Raw genomic sequence first — 27,678 nt, forward strand, 5'->3', positions numbered from 1 at the left:
ACTTCAGCTTTTTCCATTTTGAACAAACCATGGGTGTACTTTCCATATATCATGCACCTGCAAAAATGCAATATTTTAGAATATCTTTAGAAGGGAAATGAAACAATACTTATCTTCTTTTTCTGTTGATTGAAGTTATCAATAATGACACCAATGAACAAGTTCAGGGTGAAAAAAGACCCAAAAATAATAAAGATAACAAAATACAAATACATGTACAGGTTGTCTTCATACTTGGGTTGCTGTAATACCTAAGGAAAAAAAAAGTGAAATACCATTCCTAAGATTTCATGTGAAAACTTCAACTGAACAAGAGGCAACCTTGTGCAAAATGTCTCCAATATTTTGTGTTTGGACAATACTCCTATCACATTTATCAACATATTTTGTCCATTCCATCTATAGCTGAGAGCATCTGGCAGTTTGCATTCAGTATTCCATATTTTTTTACCACAGAATCTCAGAATCTCACACTAATTAATTTCTTTTTTCATTCTGTTGTATGGATATTAATTGCTTATGTAAAACACTTGTTGATAGACAGACCTCAAGAAAAAAGGTAATCTGAAATATTTGCAGTACTTACATCTCTTGAGTCAATAGCTGCGTACATAATATCCATCCAGCCTTTAAATGTAGCCTGTAAACAGTACACACCTGTTTAAGCATAGAGCTTGAAGACAACTCATTTAATAATTTCCAGCAACTCAGTACAGCACCAGGAATAATTAGCATAACATTAGATTTCTAAGAATTTTGTCTCTTGGCTTTCTACAGAGCTGCTCATCGGATATACTGCTGTGTATCCCACTAGTTTGTCTCTATATGAAAATTTTAATCAGTAAGCGTAATCAACTTATTTCTCATTTCTAATTAATTATCAAAAATCATGGAAGGCAGTATCATTTTAGTTCATCAAATCATGTCAACTGCAGAGGCTGAGAAGTAGCCTTATGTAACTGAGTTGCCCCCAATGAAGACTGATATGTAGTTCCTCCCTCTCAAGTCAAAAGGTGGCAATGAAAGGGAACCAAAAATTTGATCAGCTCAAAAGAGGTATTTTCCTATCAACCAGAATTTAGATTTTTCTATACTTTGAAAGATTATACCTGATTTAATACTTCTATTTTCACAAGTGTTTTATGTGCATTGAATACTTAATATGCCTCATAGATGACAGCATTTAGTGAAATTTTATAGCTATTTCCTCTGCCCAAAATCTGTAAATTTTTATATTTGATGGTGAAGTGTAGATTCCTTAATCAGAGAGTTCAAACAGAAAGTAGTTTTCTCTGTTGTAGCAATTATCTTTTTAGACAACATCTCCAAATAGAAATCACTAATTTTTTAATCCAGTTGTGCTCAAAATAAAGCAAAGAAGTAGACTGTCATTCAATCCTCATTATAATTTTGCTAAACAAGGCTGCAGATCATTGGTTCCTTCATATTTCTTGCTATAGAGACCAGTTGCAGAAGGGAATCAGGAGTGGAACACTCTTCATCCATGGTTATTGCTGTATCACCATCATCTTGAGGTTTAATTTCTAGTGAAAGTTTCAAAAAGCCTTTGCTTATGCAGCAGTTTGGCATCATCCTGAAGTGAACTTAAAACAAGAAGAAATTATTCTCTTATAGGAAAAGAGGTCCCTTACACACTTTTGAAGAAGTGGAATACTGAAAAGGGCGTGATTATCCTTAGAAGCGAATCCAATATATATCAACTTTCACATCTTGGGGTCAACACAGAAAATATGAAGTTCAGGCAATGGTGAAATCAAAGTGTAGTATCAATAAATCAAAAATAAATCTGAAAAAGTTGAAGTCTCAGCTGAGGAAGTCCTTTTGGAATACTTGGACTGCAAGGGATTAGGAGAAGTAGATCAGTTTTATTTATGTAATTACTAATATATGTTTAACTTGTTCTCAAAGGCTTTTAATGGTGAACACTCCACAACCTTATAAAAAAATATTTATTCCGGCACTTGCTTTTATTGTTTCTTAATACTTACATCTTTCTGTTGCCTTTTAAGACTGTCACTTGTCATAGTCATTACATATCTGGAGAACAGTAATAATCAGCTTCATGCAGCATCTTTTACTTATTGCAAACTGATTGCTGCTGCTTTTCTTCTTCAGACAGTGATCACTCTTCCTTCAATCTTTCCACACAGATCTTGTTTTCCAGACCTCTGATCACTCTCATTATTCTCCTCTGAGCTCTCTTACACTAGTTCATCTCTTGAACTGACAACCAAAACGGGACTCAGTATTTCATCTAACGAGGTCTAAATAGGACAGGATGATTACTTCATGTCTTACAGTGCTACTTTTGTTTCTCTCTTGGTACACTATTTGCATTTTTTTGGAATGTCATAACTTGAAATCAGCACTTCAGCCTGAAACTCTAAATGCAAATAACTGGCATACTTTTATAGCAAAAAGATGATGGAGTGGCACTTCTGCAAAGTGTGTGCTGTTGCCTCAGATTCAGACACATGATGATCTTTGTATATCATCCTCCAGGCAAAATGGAGTTATTATTGGGTTTTTGTAAATTTATTAGTGTAACCTAGACTAGAGTGAATGAAAAAAAACAGACTAATTTTTAAATATTAAGCTTCACCATGATCAGTAAAGTACTGCACTATAAACAGACAGGACCTTTCAGCTAGTGCTAATAAACTGAAGAACTGATCTGTATTATTATTATTGTTGTTGTTGTTAAAAAGGAAACTTGAAAAGACTGTGGGCATGGAAAAACAGAAATATAACACATTACTATCTTGTGTTTTCCACAATGACTTTCACAAAACTGTAAGATTTTACAATTATTGAAGAAATTAAGAAAGAAAGTCAAGGCATCACATTTTGTGATAGCGTTATTTCTACTGTAGATGTGTAGGCCTGCTTATATTAATCTGCAATAGGTTTTCTTTATGAAAAATAAGATACATTTGAATATTTGTGCATACGGAATAGAAAATAATACAGAAAATGACAGGAGATCAAATTATTAGTTTCCTTTTTGCATATTACCATATAAAACATATTGTATATTTTCAGTGACACTAAATCAGGAATAATTCATTGATTTCAGAGATTACAGCAGTATAACTGAAATCAGCATCTGTTCCAAATTTTTTTCCCCAAGGAAATTTCAATGACACATATTCAAATGCTGATTCAAATGTAGTTAGAAAAAACAACAGAACAACAATCCCTCTTCTCCTTAAATATTGGTAAAAGTACACAGACTTTTTTTTCCCCTGATAAATAATTTTTAATGAAGTTGTAAGTCATGCTGGAGTTTCACTACTCAATTTCTTTACCAGAAATAAACACCAGGAAGATTCCTTTTTGGAGATACAATAGCATCTTGCTTTTAAAACACTGACCTGCTGGAACTTTGAAGGTATCCTAAACTTCTAGCCCTAGAATTCAACTTCCGATTTTTTTACCCTGCACTTCACAAGATGTATTTTCTTATTGATATTAGTAACAGGAGTATAATGTAATATTGTGCTTTGAGACCCACTGGTTTGCCACATTTTATCCTGGCAAGCAGGGTATGTGCTTACTAGCAGGATAAAAGCAAGCCTCTGTGAGATTTACTTACCAAAGAATCCAAACACTAAGTTCAAGTTAAAAAGCATAAGGCCATAAAATTATCAAGGCAGATGCCACATCTCTGTGTACACCAACCTCTTCCTCTTCACTCTTTGATGCATGCCAATTGTGAAAGGAATTTCTCCAGTATATCTATCTCTGCTTTGATGCTTCTCTTTAGGGACAGAGAAATACTCAAGCAAGTTCAGACTAAGAAATGAAAAAAGCTTGAAGATCCACACAAACCAACATGATCTATGCTGCATCATAGAAGAAAAAAATCTTACAGAGAGAATGTGTACTTATGTGCTGATGGCATAAGTACTTATACTCCAGATTCTGTAAGAATTCTGGAAAATAGTCTGATCAACAAAGTCTATAAAACTTGGTTTTATCAATGACATATATGGTCAGCCTGTATTTTTGGGCAGTAAGAATTGTAACATTGCTATAATACTAAAGATTTTCCACACACACCTGTCTCCCAAAAGAAAAAAGACAAAACCCAAACCCCAACCAAAAATTAGGTTATGTTGTTTTCTTCGGCCCTTCATTCCAGAAATTCATTTGCCAGCACTACCAAGTAAACTCAAGAAAGAGCTTATCAGAGGGTTATTTTTTCTTAAAATGCTACTATGACACATTTCTATTTTTTGAGCCCAGAATACTTCTTTCTGAAATTACCCCACAATTTTTGAATGCTTCTGTGTGAAATACCTATGTTTCTTTTCTATACAACTTGTACAAAAAGGAAGAGTTTTCTGGGATGAACAGACCCACATACTATAAGAAATACTAAAAAAAAGTTTTTCAGAGGACTTATTTATGACTTTCCCACAATAGTAAAGTCCTCAGTGTCCGGGTTTGGAGTTTTGGAGTTCTTTTGACTTGGTTTCATTTCCACTTTCTGTCATGAAAATGGTACTACTTCCAGTAGTATTCACTCAAGATAGTGACACAGAAAGTAACACTAACGTTATGGCTCCTGTAACACAGAAAAGCTGAAGAGATTTACATTCTTTTACTGATGCAAAAGGCATGAGTCCGAGGGCAGAATGGAGAATGGAAATACTGGGGAATAAGAGGAAGCTTTCTGTAGTTAGTTTGTAGACTCCTGAAAATAGGGACCTGTATCAGTAACTCATGCATTGATACTGATCACGGAGATTGTCATCAGAAAAATGACGTTGACCTCTATGGGGTTATTTTCTCAGGTCCATCACAACCTAACAGCAGTCTATGCCAGAAGTTGTTAAGGTGGAGAACCAAATGACTTCAGTAGACTTTTCAGCTAATCATTAGGATGTTTTAAAAAGGCCATTAATGTTCACATTAGGTTCACAAAAAGTAATCCATTTGCAAACATGATTTTATAATCAGATTTTTCAGGCTCAGTATCTTATTTTTGGCCAAATACTAAAGCTTCAATAGCTTTATCTTTCTTTCTGACATAGTAATGTATACCTCTATTTGAGTAATACCTTAGTATTTAATCATCATTACTATTGCTGCAAGGTGTTTAGGAAGGGTAGGTAAATCAAGGACAATGACATATCTATTCAATTTTCATGTTTCTTTTGGGTGTGATGGCTTTGGAGCCCTGTTCTAGAGTCTTGTTCAAAGTACTTTATACATCAAATAGAAAATCACCTTATAACTGTCTTCTTTGATTGAGAAAGCAATGTAAGAATCTCAAACATTTATGAATTGTGTTTTGAAGGTGAAAAACATAGATTGTGCACATTATAATACATTAATTGAAAATCAAGCTGATATTTTTCTTTCTTTGCCCTAGGGTTCTTATCATTCCATAACTCCAAAGTTATTACTGGTGGCTTACTTACCAAACCTTAAAAGATGCAGGGCCAAGTGTCTGTTTTGTGGAATGAGAGAAGTGCCCCTTTTTTTTCTGGTATGTCAAACAAAAAAACCCTTTCATGCTTTTACAGACATTTTAGCAATACATGGACATTCTACTTACACACAAAAAAACCCCATCATCATTTTTGAGTTTTGTTGATGTCTTGTTTATCCTGAACATGTGTAATAAAACATTCTGCCCTCTGGGTCAGTGGATTTCATAAATAAGGCAAAGAAAATAAGAATTTAAAGTCTTTCTATTACAATAAAATTTTGTTATCAAAACCAGGTTGTATTCAGTAGTTTATTTCTTTAATACTGTTGGTCCCTCTCCACTCTTTCCTGATGTGACAGTAAAGCAAATAATCATAATGAAATGATTATTTAAATTGTCAGAGTTATCAGTCACACAGGTAAGATGATATGTTATCTGGGAGAGGCAGTTCACACTGCTCAGAACTACTGTTTTAGACTTTGTGCAGGACCACGTCAATGATACAACTTCATCATGTTAATGATTTGTATTATTGAGATTTCACATGCCAGCATAAAAGCTAGAAACTTATTTAAAAGCTCAAAAAATGAAACCTAAGATGCTACAGAATCAGACAGCAACCTAAAAAAACCCATAGAGGTTGCTGAAGACACACAACATATGCTAGAGTTCAGAATTTTCTTGATTAAAGTTGGGTCAGCCTGTTAGCTACTTCGAAATACAAAGACAGATTGTGTTGTGTGGACACAATATTTGATAGTAAATGCATAATCTTATAGTATCTTTCTGCATATATTTTCTTCCTTCTTCCCTTGGTTTTTGCTAAATAAACCCCACTAGGTGCTTATGCACAGAAATATCAGGGAAAATATTTCATAGATTATGGTATTCAGTGATGTTTTTCTTTTCTTATTTCTCTCCTGAATGAGGAATTGCTTCTTAGATCACCTACGTCTGCACTTGTGGTAGCCACATGACAGATGAGGTTTACTACCTGGAATTCTTCTCTGTGACTTAATCACACCAATGGAGATGTTTGTTTTTCAGCAACAGGAAAACTTAAAGTATTCAGGTAGCTGAATACCATTCCTAGGTACTTCTAGAAACTTTAAAAGTTGGAAGGAGCTGGAGGACTAAGGAAGCTATAAATGGGAAGAATAGCACTTGTTTCTTTAGATGTCCTAAAAATTCTTTATTCATCCTAGTAGGCTCTACTTGCTGCTTATGATGAAAAGATTAATCAATTACCAGTGCAGTGGTATTACTAAGTCACAGATAAAAACAATCAGGTAAATGTTTTCTCTCTGTTGCTAGAATTGCTTTTCACTATTACATATAAACAGTAAAAGGTATATAAAGAGTGATCACTTACTACTTGAAGTAAAGAAAGATACCCAAATCCTACATTATCAAAGTTTACTTTCACGTTTTTCCATCGGGCACTTTGATTGTTTTTTATGAGTTCCTCGCACTGACTAAAATTGTTGATTTGGTCGACTTCAAACCTTTCATCAGTTGTGGTGTTAACACAGTAGTAGAACTTCCCAGCAAACAGATTTACTCCCATGATGCTGAAAATTAGCCAGAATATAAGACAAACGAGAAGCACGTTCATGATGGATGGAATTGCTCCTAAAAGGGCATTCACAACCACCTAGTACACAAATACAGGGGGAGAGAGAAAAGAGTATAAGCATATTTACAGCAATAAGTTTTGTATACTGTTTCACCAATGCTTAATAAATCCTTGTTCAGAAACTAATACTATAAATTTTAAAGCAGTACATTAATAACTGTAGCATTGCACTGTTCTTTTAAGTTATTAATATTACTACATGTAATGAAAGGAAAATAAGTAAGAAAATGAAAATCATTAATAGAAAAACAGAAGAGAAGACCTGGTGATAATAAGATGAAGCCTAACATTGATGTATTCTAGATAAAAAAGAAAAAATGTGTTGAATGAAAATATAGACAAAAAAAAATTCTAAAAATGCATCAAATTATAGCTTAAAAATGTCCAAAAAAAATAGCAACCTGTAGATTTGATCAACATAGCTTTGAAATTTAAGCTGAAAACACAAATGCCATGAATCTAGAAACTAAGCTCTACATTAAAAGGATTATGCACAAATTAAATACATATCTTTATTGCCTTATTGTTCCATGCAAGATTATAACAAAGATTAATTTCTTTGTATAGAAAAGCAAGACAGTTTTGCAATATGTGTCTACTTGAATCAACATAATTTATTTCAAGCTCCAGTCATATTGTTTCATGTATTAAGTTTAAGTCAGCAATACCCTTCATTTATCTAAAGAAGGACATATTTAGAGCTTTTGATTTTGCATTAAATTACTTTTGGCCAGTTGCCTTCTCAGCCACTTGCAGGCAAGATGTCAATAAACCTTATGTCAATACAAAGTGTATTTTTCTGATATATCAGTCATTAATCACATGTGTCTGTCAGAGCTACCAAAGGTTTTATGATGAGCAGTTATTTATCCTTAAGTATCCAATACCAGATTCTCACTTAAAAATTATATTTTGTTTTAATTTTTTTCCTCTGTAAACTTTTGGAACCTTGTATGAATGTTAAATAAAACATATAGTAGGGCTCTCAGTAATCCAAGTCCTGCAGTGGGGCAGGAAAAGATTGGCATGGATACTTGGAGAGTATGAAGTTGTCTTAGTCCATCTTTGTCCCCTGCAATATAGATGCATCCTTCCCACTACCAAAATAGTTCTGAGGAAGCTCAAAACTGCTCTGTCTTACTACCTGTATTTCACAGCCTCTTGAAGGCCTTTGGAAGAGGAATATTGTGGTTGTGTTATTCATCACGCAGCACACCCTCCTCCTCCCAAATGTTATGGCCAGGGATTAGGACCTGTTTAGAGATCTGAGGTAGAAATGTTATTTTCAGGGCATATTTTCTCCTTATTTAGAAGGGTCTCCTCCGCTGCACGACAGTAGAAATGGGACCTTTCTGTAACTGAGAATAATCCTTATCTTTTATAAAATCATGATTTTTTTTTTTAAATTTAGCTTTTTTTTTTTTTGGTAGCTTCTATTTTTGATGAGAGCTTTAAAGGAAGCATTCTTGCTTCTTGATATTTCTTAAAAAATGTGAAGTATCTAGGTAATGTATGCATAAGCTAGCCATTTTGAGAAGTGTTTAAAAAGGCTAAAAAGGTCCCAGTAATATTCTGAACATAAATCTGTTGATACTTAGCTTGATGGAACTGAGAACAACATAAAAATTGGAGATGGAATTAGAAATTCTGGAATTTATTCCAAGTATGACCTGGTCTATGACACTCTAGTATGTTATTGCTGCTTTGAAATTCTAAGCCAGCTTGTTTTTGTCTTATCATTTTTTTTCCACTCATAAAAATGTTCCAGATGTGTTACACTGATTGAATTTCTCTGTTTAATCTTGTGAAAAAACTGAAAATAAAGATGTCAAGAAAGAAAGATGGGGATTTAGTTCTGCAACTTAAACAAATTATGGTTACCTGAGTTCCCACGAAGAATGGTTTTGCATGAATTGAGTGCCTGTAGCAATTACTTTTATAACAACCCTGAGATCCATTGGACCACAGCACAGATCCAGAACACGCAGCAGAACACTAACAACTACAGTAATTGTTAAAACAACTATGAATTGATAATAGTTGTAGAAAGAAAGATTTCTACAAAATGCCATCAGTGTGTCTTGCATCTTTAGATGAACGGGTAATGCAGTCTCACCACTGAGACTATGAGAAGATCAGCCACATCTTCTTGGATAAAAAGAGAACAGGTTCTAGCAAATGTTCCAACAATGCTTCCAACAATTTATTTAATATAGGTCACTGAAAACCCATCACATGGTAACAATTTCTGGTCACTACTGACCTGGCCTGGATGCGAACTGGTGACCTAGAGATGAAAGGCTCTGTATCCTATTACCAACCCCTTGAGCTATCCAGTCCCCCTGGAAGGTTTTTTAAGAAAAGAAGAAAAGAAAATTAAAACTTTTAGAAGTTGTTTCGCGTTTGCATCTTGGTTTTGTTTGATGTTTTTCTCCCCACCAGTGTTGAGCCTTTCCTCTATCATATTTATAATGTAAAGTTGCATTTTTACACTCTGGTCAGATGCTCGGCTGACTGTAAAGTCCACCTTAGGAAGAAGTCTTTAATTTCTTCAACACATACAATTGGAGGTAATTGCTTTAACAGCATTTTTCTGGTGTTTTTTTTTTTTGGTATTTGCTTTGGGAATTACCTGAGATACGTCAAGATAACCACGACGTTAACTTACATAATATATATCCAAGATAGCACCCATACATACACAGACAGCACCTACACACATAAGTTACAGCAAATGGAGAGAAGAAAGGGAGAACCAATTGAAAAGTGAACTGAATGCAGAAAAGAGATCAATTAGCATTTCTTAATGAGTTAACTTAGGAAATGAAAATTGTCATTCTCATCTTGTTGGAAAAAGTCTGTAGAAAATTAAAAGAAAATATTGGCAACTACTGCTCTTATTTTGGCTTGTTCCTTAAGTCTAGATCAGATATATGTGATTCAAAATGTATTTTTTATTTTAAAAGGTCTGTTCTCTTGGGCTTATTTTCTGTTATTTCTTCATACAGAATATAATGCCAGTAAATTGGAAAAAGATGTTTGCATAATTGTTGGTTTGGTTTTGTAGATTACCAATGTATTTCCTCAAGGTTGGGATGTTGTTGGTCAGGCTGACTCCAGTGAGTAAGCTGCAAAAGCCCAAGTTGATTCTGCTTGTTCACCTTCCTATAGCTTCAGGTAGGTGGAACAGCAATAAGAGTAAGTGAGAAGCAACACCTGATACCCACAAAGACAAAGGATCTCTAGACTATTTTTCATTTCCGTTCATATTCGTCCAGGAATAAAAAACTGTCATGTTTCCTCTAGAACAAAGCAGTATTTAATATATAAACACAATTTTTCATGCTTACATTTTCATAATATTTATCTTTCAACATCAGATTTATACATAAAAGAATTACTGCAACACTAATTGTCTGTCCTATCTTCTGGCTGATATGACTTTATGTCAAGACAAAGTAGTAGTCCAGTTGTCCTTTTTTATTGCTGTTTATATCCTTTTTTGGACAACTCTCTAAAGAAAACAATAAAAACTAGAAAAAAAATCTGTTTTTCTATCAGACCTGTTTATATGTATAGAATGAGGATTGTGCAAAACACCAGCTTATCCCTGCTGTATGAGTAGAATATTAGGAAACTTTACTAGATTCAGCCTTGCTGCGGGAGACATAGCTGAACACATAGTGAGATAAAAATGTATTTTAGTTCCCATAGTAAAATATTTTCCAGAGATCCTGGCACCTCAGCAGCCACAGACTTTCTAGGAATTTCTACCTTGGAGCTGAGTAATCAGGGCCTCCTGAAATCTGTAAAGAAACCATGAAAAATATACTTATCCACTCTCCCCATAACTGTCGCAGACTCTGTGAAGAAGTTCCAAACTGTGTTCCTGGTGTAAATGAGGAGGAAGTTACCATCTTTGGCATGCAAGAGAAGATTATAGGATTGTGTCTGGAACAGTCTTCCCACTTAAAATGAAAAGTTGCCTCCACTTTGGAAGGTGTCACCTTCATAATTTTATGATTAAACAGGAAAAGTTCCCAAAGAGCTGCCAGAGAGACCATTTGCACTGAAAGTTGAAGAAGGGAGCAAGTAGACATTGGTTTAGATTCTTGGTACATGACATAGGTAAGATTGCTGGAATGAGCAGGAGGTGAGCCTGAGTGGACAGGAATGGAGGCGCAGGTGACATACATGATCTGAGTTCAGCATGTTCTCATAGTGAAGGACTTGGAAGACAACACACAAGGAAGGCTAGAAGATGCTGAAACCACACTGATTTGACTAAGTGGGTATCAAGTAACAGACAGGTGTATTCTCTCAAATGGTGGAACAGCTGAGGCAAGGGAGCAAAAGATGTAAAGAATACACTGACTTTCCCAGTCAGGGGATCAAAGGAGCATCTGAGGCAGAGCATGAAGAAAGCCCATCTCTGAATCAAAAAGATTACCGCTATGGGTAATGATGCTGTACTAATGGCTTCCTGTTCTCCCTGGGACTGAAGTGATGATGAAAACTGCCTTTCTCTGAAGTTAGAGGAGCCACTTCTACAAATCATAATGCAGCAGAGAGTCAGTGGGATTGGAGGAAATAGTTATGAGGCTTAATTTAAGAGTAGCTACATCGGTTGAAAATGTTTCTGTCACAAAAGCAAGGGAGGTACTGGACCTGTGGGCCAGCAGACTGAATACAAACACCGCCCAGTGCACAGGATTAAGACTGATCCTCAGCAGAGGCTCTGGGATCTCTCCCACAGTTGCTTAGTGTGAGGTTTGGAGGTGCCCATGAAGGAAGATAACTGAAGATGCAATTCAAGAAAAATATTCCCACATGAGATACCCTGTCTCATCTGAGTGTACACATGGAGTTTGATGGAAGAGGGATGCCATGTATGGCTATATAAGTATTAAAAGTTTGTTATGTTGAAGCAATAAAGTATATGTGCATTACCACAGCAGTAATGTAGATGGGAACTTTTATTCATAGATAATAAAGAAAATTTATCCTGTTTTTTCAATGTGTATAACAGGTAATAAAATATATGGGACAATGCAGTCTAGCAGATGATGACAGAATGGGAAAGGAGGAAAGATAGCAAAGGAACTGAGAGAGATTGTAATAATTCTTTTACCTCTAAACTACATATTTTCTCATTGAGTAGCTTGGAATGGGTACACTGGGAAGAAGCATGCTGCATATGCTTGATCAGCTATGAACTGGCTGTAGAGACAACAGAGGATGAGAATTAAATATATCTGTGAGAGAAAGACATGATAATTCCTCCCTAGATTAATGATTCTAGGGAGGAAGTAGAAGAATTTTTAGATTATAGGAATCTAAAAATGTAGATTAATCCAAGTAATTCAAACCTTCTCATTTCAATTAATTACTCCTCTTTATTTTATCCTGATGGATTTCTTGCAAGAAACTAACTTTCATAACTTTGTCCCACAAACAGAAACCAGAGTAGTACACCGTGTTGATATGAATGTGTGATCTATAATCCACTAATTATATTCCATTGTTCCAGTGTTTGCCGCACTGCAAAAAGAAAATTCCCAACCTAAACAAAAAAAACCCCACAAAAATGAAAATGAAATGCCTCCACCCCTCCAAATTAAAAACATAAAAACACAAACTTCCCTAGAACCCCTTATATTAAATAAGAATTTCCCATAACCCAACTTATGTCTGTTGTCTTGTTACCACTGGGCACATCTAAGAAGAGTCTGGCTTTTTCTTTTATCTATCTTCCAACCAAAATTAGAATAATTTTATGGCTTTGCCTTTAAGAAGTGCATAGTAAAAGAAGTAGTTGCCACCTTTGCTATACATTTTGCCTTAATGCTATGTACATATATATAATTTATCCTTAACTACATGATCTATCATTATGTAAGGTCAGAATTAAATAACATTTGGAAAAATGTTTAGCAGAGTTATAAGGAAATTGAAAAATAAAACTATAATCTTATTCTAGCAAATTAATGTTTAGCCTTAAGTCACAATCACTAAAAATTAGTAAGTTGAAAGTTTGTAGAAGTAAATTATGATAGTGGGACTATACTATTCTTTAAATTAATTTAAAAAAAAATGCATAAAAAATAATATCCTGAAATAAATAATGAATGCATTTGGTCAGTGTTAGAACTGGCATGAGAAGCATCTCGTATGAATCAATTGAAAAAAATTATTTATGACCGGGTCTTCATTTTTTTAGTAAAATAAAGATTACATTGGGAATACATAGGGAAGATTATTTGAAAACAACATGGGAATACCCAGGGAAGATTATTTGAAAACTACAATTTAAAGCAGTGATTGTAAAGAAAAAGTTGTATTTAACTGAGAGTATGCAAAGGCAGGCATGTGGAAAGAACCAAAGAGACCTGAGAAGGAGTTACAAGTAAATCTTAATCTGAACAGTAATGAACAAATAAAGATGAAGTAAGAGATAAAAAATCTCAGAGAAAAAGAAAATCACTCCCTTAACAAGCCAATTACTGTATTTTGTTCTTGGGACTGTACCTGACTGAAGAATGCTGTGAATTTTATCTTCAAAGAAAGCAAAATACTTCCTCAAGCATTTAATGCACAAATTATTTTTATAACACTTTGTGCTGGAGAAATTTCATGCTATTGGGTGGTGAGTTTATATTTTGGAATGCTACTGCTGTTAGCAGGTAGTTTCAACTAGATGACTCTGCAGTTCTGTTGAAGCTTTTATAAGAAAATACAACTTGGTTAAAGTGGCAACACAAGCATTTGTTATTCACATAACAATCTATTAAAAGCAAGCTATGCTTTTGGATTTAACAAAAGACTGGAGGTTCTGGAGCAGCCTGATTCTGTTTTTCACCAGAAATCAAGTGTACTACAAAGTACTTCTGAAGAAAACACAGAAGAAAAGACATAATTTAACATAGTGTATGATAAAGTACAATAATTATCTGCCAAGCAATAAATCACGACTCCCTTTGTCTGAGAAGACCTGGTAAATATCGTAAAGAAACGTGAGCATGAAAACAGAGTAATTACTTGATGTGGGAACAGTATCTTTGTATTTCACAGAATGCAGTGAAAACACCTCAACTTTTTGCCATTCCTCTTGCATTACTGAAATGTTATTGACCTTTACATGCCCTGTAACATTCCCAATTAAAATGCAAACTATATTATGTATCCCATTCAAATTTCATTAAATTTTGATTCTAAAAGTAAGGATTTTCTTTTAGAATCTGGAAAATGCAAATCTGGAAAAAAAATCATATCAGTTTCAATTATATACTATACTTCAATTGTCCTCTTCTAATTGTAGAATTATAATTTAAAAAATACTAGGATATTTCCTGCATGATTTATGAACATCTATACACAGTCTTCTGACACCAACGTTTGTAAAGCTTTGTCTTTCAGGAGACATAACACGTCTATAGACTCCCTAAAACTCAAAGGTAATGAATAAGATCACAGTCCTCAAAAAATCCTTGAAAGTTCAAAATCTTTAGATCAACAAAATATATTCCTCTCTTTTTAAGAGAAACTTGCAGAAAATAGCAAATACACTTTCTTGAGAGTGAATACATAATCCTTAACTGTGAGACAGGATGATAAATTTACAGTGAACGCAGTTTATGCTGATATATCATTTACACTGAAGCTATAAAAACTCCTGCACTAATGATACCCTCTTCAGCTGGTGCTTGCAAGGGCTGTAGTTCTAAGAAGTGGATTTTTCTAATTATTATAATGAATGTAGAATTTTTACGTCACCAACATGTCTCCTGCAGGACGTTTCTAAACCCTAAGGAAGATAATACTGTTACTGGCATTTTATCAAGATTATAGAAACTAGTTTCCAACACAGGCCAAAGGGTACTAACTTCAGATTCCAAGAAAGGATTATATATGTTATATGTTGTTTCACGTTGTCTGTATACACTTGGAGTGATTTACTTAATGTAACATATAGGGGGTTTAAAATTATGCAAAAATGTATACTGCAATTATATAAATATCTATAGTTGTGACTATTCAGATCACAGTGTTTTGGTGTGGGCTGAATGTATTAACAGTAATGTGCAAAACTTACTACAGAATATTTTTTAATATATATAGCTATAAATTGAGTAACAGAGTAAAGCATGGATCTTTCCAAAACAATATAAAAGCCAGATTCAAATTTTTAAAGAAAGTCAATTTTTATCTCAGTTAAAAAAGCAACTAAATACATTAAAATAGCTTAGGTACCTTCTCCTGCAAAAAGAACTCCAGAAACTCTAAATAACAATATTGATTTGCTCAAAAGTTTTCATGTTGTTTCTGTAACATAAAAAATTTCAAAGCATTATTTCCAAAGATTTAAAGTGATTTAGAAGAAGTGTAGGGTGAATATTGTATTATTTTGACTGGGATTCTCAAATATGATTGTCTCTCCTTCTAGCCCTGAAATATACAATGTGATTTAGTCAGACTGTACTCATTAAGGGTAGAAAAGGGGAAATACTGTACCCATAATACAGATAAGGGGAGGAACCAGGGGTCCACCCCATCCAAGCTGAAAGGTTATCCTATATGAAATAGAAATATATAGCCTGTTATTAGTTGTGAATCTGTAATGACAGACACTTGATGATATGTTTTATAACTCAACTATATGAGAAATGTTTCTTTTCTACTAATGAAAGTTTGAGTACTTTTGAAAATGACTCGTTATAACTTTCCTTGTAAGGAAATCTAAGGAATAGCCATTGAATTTTACAGGATATTTAAGACATCAAATATTCTAATTTAGTTTTACAAGTTATGAAATTGGACTGGAAATTTGAAATACAGTAAATGTTTAAAGCCATCAGCCAGAAATATGCATAAGGCATGCAAAACTGAAAGTGCAAGTGGATTTCAGATTGTTTGCTGCCTTCTACTATTTCTCTAATAAATAAATCAAGCACGGCATGACATGCTTTATTTTGTGAAATTAGGCATAAATGCATGCTTTATTGTCACTTAATTCTCTAACTCAGCAAAGCAATGTATACTCAGTATTCTACATTTACAGGTAGCATACCAAATCAGGACTAGCGCAAAAGCATTATATTGCAAGTACTAGGAAGCTAAACAAAAAGCGATGGGCATATTCAAATCTCAGTTTGCAGCTACTTCTGCTTAATACATACACTAATTGAGATGAGAATATAAACCCTATGACAGAAATTTAAATTAAATTAAAGCAATTCTTTACTTTGCCTTCCAGCATCTGGATGGAGTTCGTTTTGAGATTCACTATAGAAAGTATTAAAATATTTTAGGCTTCAGTATACTAGAGATATGCTAAATGACTTTAATATGGCAAAATTCACTTCTGTGCTAAAGGCAAGCACAGGGTATGGATTACTTGTACCCTTTTTTGGTGCAAGAGATTCATATATTCACTTTGGAAAGAGAATTTATCCCATTTATGAAGCATAATTATAAAATTAAGTTTAAGCATAATTATAAAATTTATAAAATTATAAAGTTAAGTTGTAACTACAGAGTATAGCTGTAGACTTCTAAGAATGTAACTTAAAATATTAATTATATTTCATATTTTGGGATAACAGAATAGTCTTCAGTATTTACTGACTGCGTAAAATGCTGTGTTCTTCCAATTCCCTAGAAGGGTAAACTTATATAAGAAAAACATTGATTGATTTAAAGTAGTTGAGAATTTGGCAGATTGTTTTACAAAATAATGCAGATCTTTTTATATACACGGACTTACGTGGAATACTTAAGATATTTTATATTTTCAAGGCAAAATTTGCACAGTTCTGAACATGGAGTAAACATTAAAATTTAAATACATGCTGAATAAAAAGTCAGCTTGTTTTATCACAGTTCAGCATAGGTATGAGCAATATAAGAAAGCAAAGAGGGATGATTTATTTTTACTTTCTGCAGGTAGAAAAAAAATCTTTTTATGAATTCTTATGCAATAAACTCAGTTTCTGAGAAGACTGCAATCTGATTATAGTCTAACCATGAGCTGGTCAATTATTTATTATTTGAATCTTTTTACTGTTCGTGAGTCATTCATAAGGTATGCCAACAACTGTCAGTGAGCTGTTATGAATACTTCCCAAGTACTTTGGAAAAAAACATTTTCAGAAGTTCATGTAACTAATAGTAAATATAAGGCCTATATAATTGGCCAGTCAAATTTGCTAAGTGACTGGAATCCAGCACTTCATTGACTGTCATTAATATTGGAGGACAGAGCTGAAACCTTTTTGCTTTTCCAAGCTTGTCTGTGATTCCTGCACAGTAAATTGCTCATGAATTATTCATGTTCTGTAGTTGAAATTCTATCATATGATTGGGTTTCTGGCATAATTTCATAGTTATTCAGCGAGACATAAGAGAAAGCAGTAAATAGATTTCTAATAGCAGGTACTTTTCTTTGAGCATGAATATCCTAAATTTTTAAGAGGAAACTTTACTAAGGCAATCACGTAAGAATACAGAAAAATTGAATAAAACATTTGGCAATCAATTTTGATATTTTCTTTCTAGAAATGACCTTTTTTTGCAATATAATTTTTAGAGTTGCTTTTTTTTTTCTTCCTATGTAATGTCTATACTGGTCTCCCAGTCCTCCTGCAGCTGACCAGAACGTTATTAAAAAAGTAAACCTGACAGCAGTTTCATGACATTTCTCTGCACAAGACCACATACATTTTTCTGAATGTTCATGAACAGTATGTACAAAGAGAGACAAAGAGAAAATGGCTAAATCAAATAGTGGTAAATTCTGTAACACTTGACCAGCTCTTACCCTGCTGAATTCATGAGTTTCAAATAAGGAGAAAACTGTTAGAAGTCAATTTGCTGTATGAAGTTGAAATTTATTAATCTAGTAATCACTGGTTAGAGATATATTTTCTGCTGCATTCTGAAGTAGAGATAGGTAGTCTACTGAATACAATTCAAGGAAAAGAATTTGAAGCTTCAGTCATTAAGCTTAGCTTTCTTTCTGAAGACAGTATATTCAAACCTATTCCACCGGTTTATAATTGACTAGAAATTCATTATTGTATTGTTTCCTCTTATGTTTCCAAGAAGCAGGAAAAAGCATTTTCTTAAAACATATTTCATTGACATGCATATAGAGTTAGTTTGTATTCAGTGGCTTTAAGGAACAGAAGGTATAAACAAATGAAAAAATAAGTTAAAATGCCTTCTTAAGTGAGATGAATAGTAAGCAGGGCCTCTAAATTACTCAGAGTAGTAAGAAATGACCTTATATACATTGTATTGAATATTGAATAGAGATTAGTTGAAATAGAAAAAAAAAAGCATTTACCTTACAAAGAGAATGATTTCATAGAGCAATCAAATAACTTGATTTGTTTTTTCAAGTCAGCCAAACTCAGAAATAGATTTAAACCACTAGTGGGTATGAATATATCTGTAATACCATCTAGTAAAATTCAGTGGGGTTAGACTAAAGGGGATTTATCAAATATAAAGAAAAATTTAAAAAATTCAAATTTTAACAGACAATATCTTCAATGGATGCTAAATTAGATTCTTGTATCAATATTGTAATATGTTTATCAGTAAAAAATTAATATAGTTTTGTTACTTTTTTTCATTATTAAGAGTCTGTTAAGTGAGTTCATAGTCGGTAATTTCAAAAACTTTTATGAAAAACTCCTGAGATTGGCTAGAAAGTAAAGTAACCTTAATGAATGTAACTTCTATGTGACACTGCATATGGATTTAGGTGAATTGATGAAGCTTTTTGCTTATCTGTTAGTAAAAGATATGCGATAAAAAGATAGTGCAGCCTTTCTGCATGGACTTTTCATTCCTGATTCTGCATGCATGTACTCCTTCTATGCATGCATAGTTTCAGATTCTTTCATGTTGTCTTACCCTCATGCCTTCAAATCGTGACAAAGCTCTTAGAGGTCTCAAAGCTCTTAGTGTCCTAAGGGACTTAATGGCACCAAGTTCAGAGTAACCCAATGCATTTGCTGTTAAGCTAACCAAAGAGACCTATATGAAAACAGGAAAGTAAAAATTATTATATTGTACATACTACTTTACGTACCATAGATGTGAGATATACACTTCTTTAGAAGATTCTAACTTTGGACCACTTTCTTCAGGAATAGGGAGTCTTTCAAATAAAAAAAAAAAAAAGAAGAAAAAAGTAATATGAAAGAAGAAGAGGTAAATAAAAAAACAGCATAAGATAACTAATATCTGGAAACATTAATACTTCTGAATTTCATATTTTGCTAGTGATTTGTGGGTATTTAAAACAACAAAAAGCAAATTAAATTAATCTCTCCTTTTTACCAATTTATGTATTGCTCTTCCTTTTTCTTTTTTTTACAGTTCTGTTGGGATCAATAATATGGTTGATAATGTCCATTTGGTTGCCAACAACTGAAAGGAAAGTGATTGAAGATTGGGTTGAACTAACAGATGGATCACAGAGCAATATTGCTCCTCTGGAAATTGGTAGAAAGGATTAATTTTTCTATAATCAGTTACACTGATTAATCTTTTTGCCTTACTGCTGAATTTATGTGCTTTACAAGCTTAACATTGACCTGGATTATGTTGTTTCTAAGACCTTATAAGAACAGTTCCATAGGTGGCAGAATTTGACAAGCCTTTAAATATTCCATGTCCCTACGTTACCTCAGTGCAAAATACCACATTGTCCACATTTGCTATGGCTCCTGTCCAAAATATTACCTTCTGTTTGTTTCCCATTTCCCCTAAATGTTCCTGCATTATGCTGTTCTAATTCCTTAACTATTTATTGGGCCAAAAATAGCATAATATTCTCATGTACTCTTTCATTATAAGAAAAAATATATCACGTAAAGAGAACTCTACAACAGTGCTTTTTATGAACCATATTTAAAACCAAGCATTATATGTGAAATCTTTAGCTTTTCTGTACTTGTCAATCCTGAGCTCTAGCAACCCACAAATCTAGGTTCTGACAAAATCTGAATTTCTTTCTCCAGCATATTCCTCATACTGCTAAAAACTTTCAATCTGCTGTGATCTGAAGCAAAATTAAAGAAAATATCTTTGTAAAAGATGTGTAAATCCAAGATTTGATCACGAGCTTATTGAGACACTTGAATACATACTATACCTTCACAATATGTATTCAAATTTTCACATCACAAGATGGCCGTTTGCAATATTATGATTTAAATAAGGTCAAATATTAGAGAAAATTAGTTTAGAAAAGGAACAGCTGCTTCTGCTTGCATGCTTCTTCAAGCTTTTTTGTTGTAGGTGCCATTTTCAGAAGAATTTCAATACTAGAGAACCCAAGAGTGGGTCTTTCTTTGTATGAACATAGCTACCTGTGGCTCTATAAGTGGGGTTGAATCCTAGATATACTTAAGCCATAATGTACACATATCAAAAAGGTTGTAGGTACCCATCACAAAACAAAGCTGAAGAAAACTAATTGCTCTGATTAGCCCATGTATGCTGGGAACACAATCAGAAACTTTTGGCAATTCTTTGGCATAATAAATGCTTATAAAGTTCCCTTTTTACCTATTCAGTGTCTGTTTCTAATTCATTTAAACCAGGGCAAAAATAATCTTAATTTTAAAACTAAGCTTGTTCGACATTTGGGTTTTGTGTATGTTTTGCCAGAAATTACTGTCTTAAAAATATAGTGACTGGCTGTGGTTTTGTAACTATGTAAAACATAGTACTTGCATTCCTGAGCATTGGAGGTTTTCTCAAAAGGGTATACTTAGGATAGTATTAAATTCTCCATAATTGTATCAATGCATTAAGAAAAGTTCTCTCCCATTTCATGGCACAGCACAGTAGAGTTAGAACTATCAGACAACCCTTGCAGCAAAGATTATTGAGCCTAATTTCAAACATGGCTGTGAAAACTGCAAGTTCAGTAATATTTACTGGACTTTAAGTAAGCCACACTACCAGTGCTAAAGATATATCTTGCTTTCCTTGTAAAACCATAATTTATCCATATGCTGAAATTTGGAGACGTGATGTTTGTTTTCTTGCCAGAGGAGTTTTGATTCAGATGTGTGTAGGATGTCTGGTGGACCAGACATCCATCTAAATGCTGCATTCAACTTATACCACAGCAGGAGGGATGGTGGGTCTGAAGGTGGAATGAGCAGACCAGGCCAGAATGGAGGACAGCATGGCCTCTTTCACCAGCAGTGCTGGGACAAACCCTTTAACTGCTTGTGGGGCTACCAAGTGAGGTCCTTCTGTTAACAGGAGAACTTCCAGTCTTTCCTAACTCTGTGGTATAGCAAGGCAGTGCTGCAAGTATAAAGTGAAAGACAGAAGTATGGCTTTTCTAGCTACCTTACTTTTTAAAGTGAAAAGTAAACTAGTTGGCACTAATAGATATTATGGTTGCAAAGAGAGTAAATTTAAAAATAATCAGATAAATATAAAAGTATCGCCTAGGAAATACATTACATACATCAACAATCAGGAAGTCCAGCCAGCACCAGGCATTAGTAAAGTATGTTTGGTAGCCATAGGCCACCCACTTCAGCAGCATTTCCAGTATGAAGATGTAAGTGAAGACCTTGTCAGCATATTCCAGCATGGTCTTGATAGTTTTACGTTGTTCAATATATATGTCTTCAAAAGCCTGTGAGTATAAACATTCAAAGATATGTTATTTTTTGTTACTGGTTGCAGCCAAAAAAAGGCAACAAAAAAAGGAAACAATCTTCAAGAAAAGGCATGGATTTGTCACTTCTATCCAATGCTTCTTTTTCTGCTAACCTCAGTATATACCTGTTTCCTCCTATGGAACTATATTTCCAGCTCACAGGAGGAAGAAGCAGATATTACACAGCAACCACTCCACTGGGCAGGGATTTTTATTTATTTATTGCTGATGGTGAATTATTCTTCTCAGATCATTTTCTGTGCTGAAAAATAGCATTGATTCTGCAAAGTGTTGTGCCTGAACTGAATTCTACTCTGATCATTTGGTTTGTATGTAGGTAGATCCAATTTCAAAATCCAGGGCCACAGTTATTAAAATTTTCAGGAAAATGACAAGTCAATTGACCTTTTGTTTTTATGTCCCGTTGCTGTTTGAAAATTTTAAGTTATAAATCACAGAATAACTTCTTCCTTTCTTAAAAGAAATTATTTAAATCAAATACCTGCTTTACTGTTTATTCACATTTTATGAGATACATAAAATTTCTGAGCTCTGTGCAATGTTATTTATACTTTTTGTGTTCTCATTTTTAAGCATTTGAAAAAACAAATAGCTTCTGATTTTCATAAGTTTTTTCTGTCGCTAAAATATTTTTCCTTTAATTTCTTTCAAATTTCAATTACACTATTATTTCTTATGCAGAATGACTGATTTCATCAGACTGAAAGAACTGGAATGATATGCCAGCTTGGAAAGATTTGGATATTTATTGGTACTAACATTTATTTTTATTCAGCCTGCTTCTGAATCACTTTACATCTGTCAGTTCAAATGATTAGTGTTTGTATATCAATCATAAAGCTAATAACTGTGTACCAGTAATTCTGGATACTTAGATCAGGCACTGGGGTACCTGACACTCATACGGGTTCACTAAAAACTTTATCTCACAGAACTGGGAAGTCGACAGATATAATTTCCTTTGTATAGGTGGGAGTGTGCCAAAGGCTGAGCCAGCAGTGCTCCTGGCAGCTGGAAGTATGTTGGTTCCCCAAGCACCCCTGGGGTAGGGGTTTGGAGGCAGTTTGCAGTCTCTCTGTGTCTGCCAGATTTCCTGGCTGTGGTGACAGTGAGATTTGTCTGGAGCACAGCCTTGGGGTGAACATTGGGATATAGTTCTGGCAGATCCAAAGAAACTTTTTCACTATCACAAAAGAATTTGAAGGGAAAGCTGGATCTCACATCTCCAGAGACTTGGGCTAATCCATGGTCAGCAAACACTTTTCACAAAATAAAGGTTTTGTGGATGACACACCTTATGTTCACAAGCATGAGGTGCCAAAACCATGGGATCTCATCTCAAACTTCCTCTAAATATAGTGACAGAAATTCACCTTTACCGGATCTCTTTCTAATACTTTTCTCTCATTTAAATTCTTGTCAGTGAAGATTTTCTCCACTTGGTTACATGAACCAAAATTCAGTAGTGTAGACTTGAATTTTTTGTTATTCAGATGGCTTTAAATGACAGGGAAGGTGTCATGTGGTGTTGAGTAAGAGTTGTTATTTTGATGGATGCCTTGATATTAGACCAAACAAAAGCAGAATAATTCTTAGAGATATAACTGGAACTAGGGTAGGTATAATCATAAACTGCTAACCATCAACAGTATTTTAAAGTGTTGGGAATGGTCAAAAGAGCTTATAATACAATTTTGCAACACAATATTTTTATTGTGTAGGAACTTCAGTAACTTGACAAAGGGTAATTGCATCTATCAGGGTAGATGCTGGATATACTCTACATTATCTCAGAGCAAGTAGTTTGCCTAAGAAATGTTACCTCAGTATATATCCAGGCTCACCTATATTTCACAATCCATCTCCAACTTCTTTATTCTTTTTCATTATTTTTATTTTTGAAATCACATATTATTGGTATGTTTTGTTTCATTTATTGTTACAGACTGATATTATGGTTGGCTTCTTTTTCTTACATATTTGTTAAAGCAAATTCATGTTCTTACAGATGTCCCTCTAATCTACATGAGTCAGTAGAAGCTGAATTGCAAGCCTAAGTAATATATTCTTAGTCTTAGAAAGGAATCATTAAAAATACACAGTCTTGATCTTTCTTTCTGTTCTAGCACATAACATTCATAAGACTGCATAAGCTAGCCCTGGCTCTTGCAAGCTATGGTGAACTGTTTATGCCATTACAGTTTAGTTCCAAACTCTTCAACAGTGACAGTTCTTTTCCCTGAGTTACACCAGTAAACACCAGTGAAACAAGAGAGGAAATTCTAATAACAAAGTTAAAAATGTTCTCTTCTTCTTGTCTCTTCTTGTCTCTCTGCCTCAGGTATAGCATGGTCACCTTCAGCAATGAACTTAGGCTTTCTCTAATCACTTCCACCCATTCTTTTTTTCTACATATTGTTGAGAAGAGACTTTTTTGCCATTTTTTCAAAGGCCTGACTAAAATTTAGTCCTGTCATTTGAAGACATGGAACTGTGTAAAGTTAGAACAATGTTTGAAGACCCAACTTTTAAGGAGTTTTCTGATAACATTGAGACATTCTGTTCATATTTTACTTACCAGAGCTCCACTGCTGAGAAGAATCATAAAGACAATGAAAGTCTCAAACCAGTTGTGTTCGACAATCCTGAAGCAGGTTTTTCTAAGGTTCCACCACTGCTTTCCTCTCCCTTCTTCTATACTTACTTGACAGCACTTGAACCTTCTTACACAGCCTTTAGAACAGTGTGTGTAATGAGAGAGAAAAAAAAGAAGAGATTTTTGTTTTGGTTATGCATTATACAATGCTATTTTACAGAAACTGTGCTTTTTAGTAAAAACCCAATAGATTTTCAGCTAGATGACCTTCTCATCCAAATGTCATATAGGTTTATGTAGTAAGATATGGGCAAGTGATATTAAATTGTACCCTCTTTTGTTCAGGATGCTCAATTCAGACAATGTTGCATTCATTTCATGAAAAAAAAATCTAAGCCTCTTAGTTGAGTTCTGGGCTTTTCTATACCAGCTAACTTCTCAAACTTAGGCCCACAATTTATTTAAGCTTTTATGATTTCCTCCTGACTTTTGTTTCTTCTTTCTTTTATGTAGAAAAATACTAGTTAACAATAATGGTATTTTTCTTGCAAATTCTAGACTGTTACAGTAATACTTCTTGCAAGTTCAGTGCAAATTTCTAAAGAATGATTTGTTATCATGTCCAGAATTAACCCAACAGGACTGTAGCATTTATTCTCCAATATCTAAATCTAACTGTTGCTTACAGACACCAGAAATGGTATTTGTATCCTTACATTGCTGTTTTAAACATATTTCTTTCCCCACCTTCTTCACATGCACACATCCATAAGGTTTCTCAAAAGGAAATGTCATTGGAAAAACATTTATGACCAGATTCTGGTTTTATTGAACTATGGGCCAATAGAAGGAAGAAAGGAGGAAAAGTGAAAGGTGAAAGAGTCTACCAGATGAGACTGTTCTTGCCCCAGGTGACACACAAGGCTCTTCCTTCTTTTTTTGTCAATTTGCAGAAGGTTCATTTAATGTTTTGCACAAGACCATCTAGGTGCAGTTTTTATTTATCACTCAACAGCTGTATCAGTCATGTATACTTTATAAAGCACTTTGACAGATATCCATGAAGAACATTTTAAAAATAGTATTATTATCTATGAGACTGTAACTAAACTCCAAGTACAGTAACTCATACTAAAATAAAACTTTCAATAATGTATTTTTTGTATTTTAAAAATAGTGATACATTTCTGATAAAATGTTTTCTTAATGGTTTATCTGATATATAGTATAATTGCAGTCTCAGTATCCGTGTGATATATTATGGACTAAAAGTACTACTGCTAATAATCAAAGTTTAAACATTAACAAATGAGTAATGTGATCCATAAATCTTAATACTTAATTGAAATAGAAAAATTTTCTATTATTCTATTAATAAGTATTATTAGTATTTTTGTTCCAAATACCTTCTGTGAAGCAGGCTTCTGGCTCCTGGGCTTCTTCAGGTTCAGCTTCTGGTTGTTCTTCTGCAGGAAGTCCAATATCAACTGTGCTACCTTCAGATGAACTAGATGAATTTAACTTCTGTAAAGGAAAGAAGCACCACAAATACGTGGTAAATAATTTTAAGGCAAATATTATTTGATTCTGGAATAAGGAAATAATTGGGCAATATTTTTGAATGTTCTAGAATTCAACATAAGTAAATTGCTGATAAATATCTGTGAAATTTGTACAGTCTTTGTTTTTCCTTCTGCATTGTACAGAATAGAATGTGCATCAGTGATAGATAAGATTTTAAACAAAATTATGCTTTAAACTGAAAAATATGGGTGATGATGCTGAACCTGCAAAGATTTCTGAGCACAACAAGCCAAAAGTGGTAATGATGTCTTGACCTACACAGAAATAATGAAGCTTAAGTAATTATCCAGGAATCTGTAATGTCTACAGATAATCAGGTAAGGGTCTAAAAATAACTACATAAATGAGATGGGAGCTCAGAGGAATGAGGGAAAAAAAGCAGAGAAGGCCATACTTCAGAGGTAAGTAACAACTAAACTCTTACTAAAGCAGGGTTAGTAGTAAGTCAGAAGTGTCATAGTACTTTTTCAATGGGATAAAAGATAGCCCTGTTCCTATATGTAGCAGCCCATCAACATAAAGTTTTTCTAAACTGAATCTATTTCTAAAAGGAATCAATTCTCCATTGGTCAGTCATAAACCAGCTTGTGTCACTCTGTTTGACTGCCTGCTCTATGATGGTTTGGAAGACTGGACTGACCAGCATTAAGGTAGTTGTGGGGAGAGCAGATGATTAACTACTTAGATGTTTTCCTCCAAAGAATCCTTGCTTAAATGTTTTATTTTGAAATTCTTTATGCTGGGGCAAGTTCATAGTGTGCTCAAATAAATTTTTAGAACCTCTCTTGTAACAACAGTTACAACTGAGTCAAAGCCAAATGATAGAGGTTTTGGTTATAGTTAACAGGAAAAGAATTATTAATGCTTCAGATATTAACTGAAAATGGGAACAACACTGTCTCTGAAATAGCTTGCTGGGGGAAGAGGCTGTTTTGTACAGGTCTCCTTTCTTGGGGGAGGATCTGAAGATTGCACTTAGCTTAACATTGGGTTTTTGTTGAGAGCATTAGATGGCTTATGCACACCAAAGGGGCAGTGGCAAAGAATTCAGCTACCCTAAAATTAGGTATCTGAAGTACTGCTAGTAATACAACAGTGGGAGGAAGGAGGGAAGATGAGTTATCCTATAAAGAAACTGCATTGCTACCAGAATGTAAACTAGCTAGTTCAAGGTTAAAGTTCCTTAAGTCAGAAAATTAATATTGTCAAGTGTCTGGAAAGGTAATTTTATAATTTGACTAAAATATCAACAAAGTACGTCACTGAGGTTGTAGTTTTGCAAATTTTGTTATTGAATCAATTTAAATTATTGTGTTAAAATAGCCACAGACAAAAAGTCACATAATGGAACAGGAATTAGCCTCAATACGTTTTTTAAATTTACAATTCCAAAAAAGGCTTAGATCTATAGCCTGCTTTGGCATTGCTTTAGAAACATTAGATATTTTCATCTCTTGATATTTTTCAGTTTTAACAAGTAAATTTGAAGTATATGGAAAAGTTTATGGTTAAGACTTCTTTCTCTGGGAATCTAGGTCTAGAAGAGCTGCCAATTTAAAAACCTAAAAGAATTCCTGTGTCTAAAGGACATACATAAACTATATGCTCAGAAATAAAATCCCATAGAGGGGTAATTTTTAAGTGGTCGAGAGATGTATGACACTCCTCATTGGACCCTTGTT

General features: G+C 33.9%; 1 protein-coding gene across 6 annotated transcripts in view; it reads right to left on the reverse strand.

The window, feature by feature from the left end:
• Positions 1-27,678, reverse strand: part of LOC103764132 (sodium channel protein type 1 subunit alpha) — a 90,410-nt gene that overhangs the window by 4,816 nt on the left and 57,916 nt on the right. For all 6 annotated transcript variants that reach the window (XM_029959810.1, XM_008931001.4, XM_029959813.1 and 3 more), the window contains 7 exons: positions 25,819-25,936; positions 24,395-24,549; positions 21,598-21,771; positions 19,017-19,139; positions 6,834-7,115; positions 587-640; positions 114-251 (listed from right to left, as the gene is read on the reverse strand). In XM_029959810.1, coding sequence (XP_029815670.1) covers positions 114-251; positions 587-640; positions 6,834-7,115; positions 19,017-19,139; positions 21,598-21,771; positions 24,395-24,549; positions 25,819-25,936 — 1,044 coding nt within the window. The remainder of the gene's footprint in view (positions 1-113; positions 252-586; positions 641-6,833; positions 7,116-19,016; positions 19,140-21,597; positions 21,772-24,394; positions 24,550-25,818; positions 25,937-27,678) is intronic.

The sequence above is a fragment of the Manacus vitellinus genome, unplaced genomic scaffold, assembly GCF_001715985.3.
Source record: "Manacus vitellinus isolate BGI_N305 unplaced genomic scaffold, ASM171598v3 scaffold_22_pilon, whole genome shotgun sequence".
Taxonomy (NCBI): Eukaryota; Metazoa; Chordata; class Aves; order Passeriformes; family Pipridae; genus Manacus; species Manacus vitellinus.